Source organism: Montipora foliosa, chromosome 4 (genome assembly GCF_036669935.1).
Source record: "Montipora foliosa isolate CH-2021 chromosome 4, ASM3666993v2, whole genome shotgun sequence".
In the NCBI taxonomy this organism is placed as follows: domain Eukaryota; kingdom Metazoa; phylum Cnidaria; class Anthozoa; order Scleractinia; family Acroporidae; genus Montipora; species Montipora foliosa.
The window spans coordinates 24,764,004-24,771,503 of record NC_090872.1 but is presented as its reverse complement, the minus strand read 5'-3'; the positions used below and the strand labels follow the sequence as shown (position 1 = coordinate 24,771,503).

Below are 7,500 nucleotides of genomic sequence, written 5' to 3'. Positions count from 1 at the left end.
TCGATAAATGGCTATCATGAAACATTTCTGGATATCATTAACTGTCAAGTATCGGTATTTAGACGGAAATCGGTGGGAGTTTACTCTAGTATAGGGTAGCAAAATTCAGCTGAACTAGCTCTGGTAGAGGCTAAGGGTCCAGGGTCCCAGCGGCACATCCCCACCGAGAAATTCCTAAAGTACCCCCTCCACCCCTCCACCCCACGCTCGCCTATATACCATTGAAGCGTATATAGGACCGTTTGTCAGAATTCTCTCCTGTTAATCGAATCTTGCCTTAAAAAATCACTGGTCTAACAAAAGAAGATTTTTTTCCATGTTAGGGTTTTAATAATGCCAAACACGTGCGACAAAGTTCAGTTAAAATCACTGACCGCAGGTAACATATGACTGTCAATCAACTGAACATACTTGGAAGTCTACAGCACTTGTATAATTAAAAGTTGACCACTTGCGACGCGAGGTGAAATTGGATTTGTTGCCACTGAAGACAAACCTATTTGGTGTTCAGATAATGAAATCAATGCTATTATCCGATTACACATGGCTATGTTTGCCACCCCCCTCTCTACAAGTCGAACAGCCACAACCAAGCCAGCTTATTAAGCCCAGTCAGGTTACATAAAATTTGAGCTTTTTTCTACCATTTCAAACTTTTTTCAGGACATGAGACATCTGTTATATTTTGTTGTCATTGGTCAACTGCTTGCCCGAGCGGCCACTCAGCAATGCCATAGTTCTGGATCTCAAATGTCAATATCTGGAAGGATGTTGCAGAAGCATATTTATAAGACGATGCCAGCAGATCTTGGACTCATGTGCCTGCCGGAATGTCGAACAGATAATCGATGTCAAAGTTTTAACTTTGTGTTGTCACGACGCATGTGTGAGTTTAGTGATCGAACGAAGGAAGCCTGTCCCAAGGACTTTGTTCCTGATCCTGACAGATATTACTTCACTCGAGAGCTAAACAGAGGTAATAAAGGATTTTTATTAGTTCAGTCAACAGTTTTCCAACCTTAGGAATTCGGGGCAAGTCATGTAATAAAAGAGTTGAGACTCGGACGGCAACCTGAAGTAAAGATTTTGCTTGCGATGAAAGTAGTGTCTTCCAGATATTAAAACTAATCATCTCTAATGGAGAAAAGATAATTAGCAATATAAATGTGGTTGTGTGAAGACAAATTAAAAGGGAAAACAGCTCACTTACGGTTGTCATCTGTGTCTCAAAATTGCGTGCCAAAGCTCCCTAATGATCATAATGAACTTTAAAGTGGTTAAGCATGACGTTTACCCCAAAAGGCAAATATCGTGAGTGAAAATAAGGTGTTGCCAAAAATGTAAGAACCCTGCTTGATATTAGCTCATTTCTGTCTTGTTAATTAGCTCCAGATATGAAGTAACTTCTCAAAGAAAGGAGGCAAGTTAAAACAGAGTACTTTCACGCTTTTACGATAAGCAGGAGCCTGCCATTGGTAGTAAACGTCACGCTTAACCTCTCTTTTATTTAAGGAAGGTGCCTACTAATTCAAAGGTATTTTTGCCTCGGTGTATGATTATGCAGATAATGTACATCTTAACAAGTGTTATTGAAATCCAAAAAGAAAATTGGGGGTAACCACGCATTTTTCAAAGATAATTGATGGATAATATTTGTAAAAAGCTTTAAAATACAAAGCAATGTATGGCGTTTTTTCTCAAATTGAAGCTTAATTATCTCTCAAAAATTTATGGTTACCCCCAATTTTCTCTTTGGATACTAAGAATACTAACTAAGATCTACTTTTTCCGGATAGTTTTAAACCGCGCAAAAATATCCCTGTATTAATAAGCACCACCCGACGCACCACCCATACGAAATCCGAGCATCTCGAGATGCGCAAAACGTATGCGCAATCACAATAGTATTGTGGCACTAGTTGGGGACAATGGACAGGAATCAAATCCAATGAAATGAAATCGTAGGTTGGTTTTCGAGGAGAGGGGACCGTGGCAAACTCTGGAATCGAACCCGAGCCACATTGGTGCTTTTACCACCTCCTCCCCTCCCCATGTACCCGTATTTATGCAAATTTTTGCGGATGATGTGAGGTACACGAGCGGACATTTGCACGATCGTGTGGAGGGAAAGGAAAAGAATTTTATTTACGTGTCTAGTGTTCTAACGCTGGAGCACTAATTGGGGGACACTATAAACTGAAATCAACAAATTAACGCAAATCAAATTGAACGTTGTTTTTTTTAGGAGAGAGGAAAACCGGAGTAAAACTTCTCGGTGCAGAGTAGAGAACCAAAAACTTAACCCACATATAACGCCGCGCGAATCTGAAAATCGAACCCTGACCACATTGGGTGAGTGCTCTCACCACTGCGCCATCCCTGCACCCCAATCAACCCCTAACACCAATCAACCTCCGTTTTTAACACTAGAATAACATGCACTGGAAAGTCTCAGAAGATCTACTGAAGCGTTTCTCGGTCCGTAAGAAATGCCTGTTTAGTGGACGAGACAACACAAACCCAGCCTAAACTTGCAAGCAGATTGCATTCGCGCCAGCAAAAGTATTTGTTTAATTTATTTCACAATACCTATTGACAATTTCATTGCCAAATACCGCTTTTAATACTTTTAACATTTTTCTCAAGTTGCCTCTGAAAATGGCGCCATGAAGACTCCGAAACGTCGGTTGTATTATGTATTTTCGCTTGCTTAAATATTTTCGTCTTTGTTTCGTTTTCAGCCCCTCTCGGTTCCATCCCTGAGTTGGCAGCAGTATCATGCAAAGAAATAAAGGCTAGTGAAAGAGAAGCAGTCAGCGGAAGTTATTGGCTGTCAGGCGTTAAACCTGATATGGTAGTATTTGCATTTTGTGACATGCAGACGGAAGGTAAAAATCGTACTCTTAATCTCAGCCTTGATAATTACAAACAATGTTTTCTGTATAGGTCATGTGAGATTTTAAAGTTCTTTCAAAAGGGAGGGGACTGTCGGGTGCTAGTGGTTGTGCTAGTGTCGGCGGTGTCAAAAGAAATTTCGCGAATGATTTTGCGCTTTGCTAATGATTGGCTAAAAATCTCGCCCAAACTCATCATTCACCTCAACCTCGTTTTCAAAGCTAGTCTAATTTACACGGTGTGATTTTGGCGCATGCGACAAGCTTACGACAGGCCTAAGACATGACTTCCGATTGTCGAAGCGGTTTATGACACGTCTTAAACACTTCTTAAAATGCTGCGATATTTTCTCTGACTTACACAACAATACGGTAAACGAGTTGTAAACCTGTCGTAAGTTTGTCGCATGCGACAAGAATCGTACCGTGTAAATCGGCCCTAAGATTAAGAGTACAATCAATTCCATGAAAAAATCGCATTTGATCTGGGAACCCGGCGACGCTGTCCTCGGATTTGGTTGCACTTCATCTTCTGAGACTAAATAAATAAACAAATATATATATGTTTTAGATCACTTTATTTTTATGTTCATACATTTAAATATATGGGAGTGGATAGACCCGAAAATAAGGATTGTATTGATTGATTGATTGATATATATATATAAACAAATACTGAGTGAAAATAGTGGGGTAAACTTCTAACTGGTCTGACCTGGTTTCACAACGTTTCGGCTATTCAGCCTTCTTCAGATGAAAGTTAAAATCTAAAAACTAAAAACTATTTACAATCAAGTTTATGTTTATGTTTTATGTTTTAGTTTTTAGATTTTAACTTTCATCTGAAGAAGGCTGAATAGCCGAAACGTTGTGAAACCAGGTCAGACCAGTTAGAAGTTTACCCCACTATTTTCACTCAGTATTTGTTTATTTATTCACGTGGTGGTACTGTATCCTTCATTCTTGCATTACGGTAACCTATTGGAAACTGCATCGATGGCTTAAACAGGATACAGGATACAGAGCGCCTTGTTTTGCAGATATTGATGAATGTTCAGCTTCTCCCTTGGTCTGTGATGAGAATGCTGTATGCAGCAATACCCTTGGATCTTATCAGTGCAGTTGCAAAGCAGGATTTACTGGTGACGGAAAATCGTGCACGGGTGAAAATAAACAAAACTTAAGGTTAAGTTACCTCAAAGCGGTTTCCAGCTGATTGAATGTAAATGCTCGTTAATTGGCTTTTACACGAGTACGTATCGCGATTTTCCAACAAAATCTCGAGAATTTAAGATAAAGAAAAATCAATTATGACTTGCACGCACACGTCTATAATTAGCGGCGTGTATCCGCTGTGCGTAGTAATTGGCTCCTAAGATTGTCTGCGTTTGTTGCGATTGCCTTTTATTGGTATTACGGTAAATATATGGAAACCATTCTGGTCAATGCGAAAAATGAGGGTATGCAGGTTTTAAATAACTTTTCCCGCGGCTGGCGATGGTGAAATAGGCGGCTGTGATCGCATCGCAAACCCAAGACAATCGCAAGAGCCTGATCAAAGGCTAATCGGACGCAGGTAATAGATCTTATAGATGGCGAAAGACCACCGCTAATTGGCTTTTATTGAAACGCCCGGGTCTGCTAATCTTGCATTATCACACGTATTCGAGGAAACAACAAGCAAACAAACAAAAGAACAGTAGCGCGAAAAAAGGAAACAAACAAAGAAACAAACAAATTAAATAAAACGCTGAGTGCTCTGCCATTACCGTTCGCTTTAAGTATTTTGACATCTACTTCGGTGATATGCGCTGTCTATACCTTGTGCCACGCCCTTGTGTTAAGACCGGATGATAAAGGAGATCATGCTAACCGCTTAACAATACGTTCCTCACGACACGATTTTCTGACCATTTGCAATCTCGGCCTCTTTATAATTTTTAGTCCTGAGAGCCGTTTAGAGTTCCGAATTCGCCGTATGGGAATAGTTTCTCACTTTTTTCAACGAAGCACGTGCATCGATGACGACGCCATGTTTGATTATGACGACGCATAGGTTCACGGATGTTGTTGGTAATTTTTATAATCTCTCAACTGAATCAAATAAACCTCATATTTATCGAGATAACTCTTAAAGAAAAGTAAAATTCAAGTCAAAACGTGTGTTAAAGGTTTAAAACTATATAGCTAGCGAAAAACTCTGCTGTCATTCACCGGCTTACTACTATATAGACTTGAACCTCAACCTCAAATGGTCACGTGAGTCACGTGACTTTTAGACGATTGCGGTTTATGTCAGTCCTAGCCTATTGCATTAGTGGCTTGCTTCCACTACATGAAGGAACTGGGAACTACTCTTGATATTGGTTTCAGTCATTTCGCGACCAGTTGTTTCGCCATCACATTGTGACCGGTGAAGGAAAACTGCACATCGCGAGACTACCTGCATGAGGGCAGATCTCTTCACGTTAGCGTAAAAAAGGGAAAAAGAAATTGAGAAGGAAAGCGACGGCAGTAAGACCCGTACGGTAGGTATCCTTTTTCTCGAAAGACATCTTGTAGACGGGAAAGAAGATGTCAGCGCTTGAGATAGTTAACTGACGTTTATGTCAGGTACAACATTAAATTTAAACCCGGAAATTTCGAAACGTCCTTCTCTTTTGTCCGCATCGATTCGAACCTTCGACTTCTCGCGCAAAACTGAAGCTCTCACTTGTCTCCATCAAGCCAATCACAACAGCAAACCACACTGCCCTGACAGCTATGTATTCTTTTCTTAATTAAACAGATATCAACGAATGCAATGATTCCCCATGTGACCCCAATGCTGTCTGCAGGAACAAGGAGGGATCTTACAAGTGTTACTGTAAGATCGGATTTACTGGAGACGGGAAAAATTGTCAAATGGGTGAGATCGCAAAATGATATAGTAATATGCCCATTCTAGAGAGCGGTGTGGAATTAGAGTCACGAATATATGTCCCATCTCTGCATAGCCGTTCCTTCTACAAGAAGAGGTGATAAACCCAAACTCGTTTTGTTTGGAACCCAACAGCTATTAAGTAAAATCCCAGATGTCATAGTTATTTTTCTTCGCCAAATCCTAGTTCCATGCTCAACCTCAGTTGACATTATTAAATCAAACTCAAATATTAGCTTAAAATTGCTGCTATTTTCTTCTTCAGGGCGAAATTGTAAAGAAATCAAGGAATCGCGTCCATCAGCTGGGGATGGTTTGTACTTGCTGGACCCAGATGGAGGCAACCAATCCAACGCATTCCAAGCCTATTGCGACATGACGTCATACAGTGGAGGTTGGACCATGTGTTACACTACTGATGACAAAGCAGATCCAAAGGACAACGTCAAGTATGATTCGCAAAAACCTTACGGAACCAATGGGTATTCAACAGACTGTAATAACATCCCAGTAAGTATATTTAGTTTTTTCACTTGTTTACCGCACACCGGTAGGTCTCTCTTTGTCACTCACTGTTGAGCATTTAGACCGCAAAGTTACAACATAAATCGAGCAACTTGCCCCTTGCCCTTATTACAACTTTTCCTCTGTCCAAGGCATTGCGATTGAAAAAGAAGTCACGATTTAGGGCCGTTTGTACGACAAAAATAAATCAACGTCAATGTTTACGTCTTGCCTCGTTAACGTGCCAATTCATCTAAATTTTAAAGATTATAAAGCTCAGCACAAGTGTTGTACTAATTGGCGTGAATATATATAACTCAAAACAAAGCAATATATTTGTAGTGTTTTAATTATGCACATTATCCGAATGAATTCTAGACCCGCGTGAACGTGCAAAATACAAATTTAGAGTGTATCAAAATCTGTTTAATTAAAAAAAATGTTGGTTTTTGATGACAAGAAGAAAAGTGGAGTCACAAGGGAAAACCTCGCGATGCAGAGTAACGAAACTCGACACACAGATGACGTTGAGTATTCGAATCGAACTCAGATCACATTGGTGGAAGGCGAGTGCTTCCAGCACTTAGCTTATCCTGTGCAAACCGCTCTCGTATAAACGGTTCCGTCCGCGTCTTATGTGACACGCGCATAAATCACCCCATCACCTCCTTACACTTTCCATAAACGGTCCCATTGTGTCGTTATACGTCGTATAAACGATCCCATTGTACGACCGTCTACTGGCACTGACTTTATATAAACGGCCTCATCGTCTCCTCACACTTTACATAAAAGGCCTCACGTAGAAACGCGTATAAACGGCCCATTGCCTCAATTAATAAACTTTGCATAAACGTTCTTTTTGTGTAAACGCGTGTAAACAGCCCCATTGTCTCGTTACCCTTCTTCTCAAATTTAAAAGTGACTCAGTGTATCCAGGAATACAATAAACAAAATGAAGAAACCCTCAAAATGTACTCGTTAAGCTATGAAGTAACTATTAATAGCTCACCAAAACAGTGCTAGCCTGAAAATAAACATTATGCTAATCCTGTTTTTGGCAAGAGGTGATTAGCGGTACCTCATCTTGTCTGTAACAAATTGACGTGCACTTCATGACATGCATTTTTGGACATACGTAACGACCTGAACACATCTTTCATTCGCGGACTGCACATCTAA

The 7,500-nt window shown here is 40.3% G+C and overlaps 1 protein-coding gene across 2 annotated transcripts in view; it reads left to right on the top strand.

Moving 5' to 3' along the window:
• LOC138000415 (uncharacterized) overlaps positions 1-7,500 on the top strand; it is a 41,258-nt gene that overhangs the window by 11,894 nt on the left and 21,864 nt on the right. For both annotated transcript variants that reach the window (XM_068846815.1, XM_068846816.1), the window contains exons 2-6: positions 664-976; positions 2,742-2,888; positions 3,935-4,057; positions 5,683-5,802; positions 6,080-6,324. In XM_068846815.1, coding sequence (XP_068702916.1) covers positions 667-976; positions 2,742-2,888; positions 3,935-4,057; positions 5,683-5,802; positions 6,080-6,324 — 945 coding nt within the window. In that variant the 5' untranslated portion in view covers positions 664-666. The remainder of the gene's footprint in view (positions 1-663; positions 977-2,741; positions 2,889-3,934; positions 4,058-5,682; positions 5,803-6,079; positions 6,325-7,500) is intronic.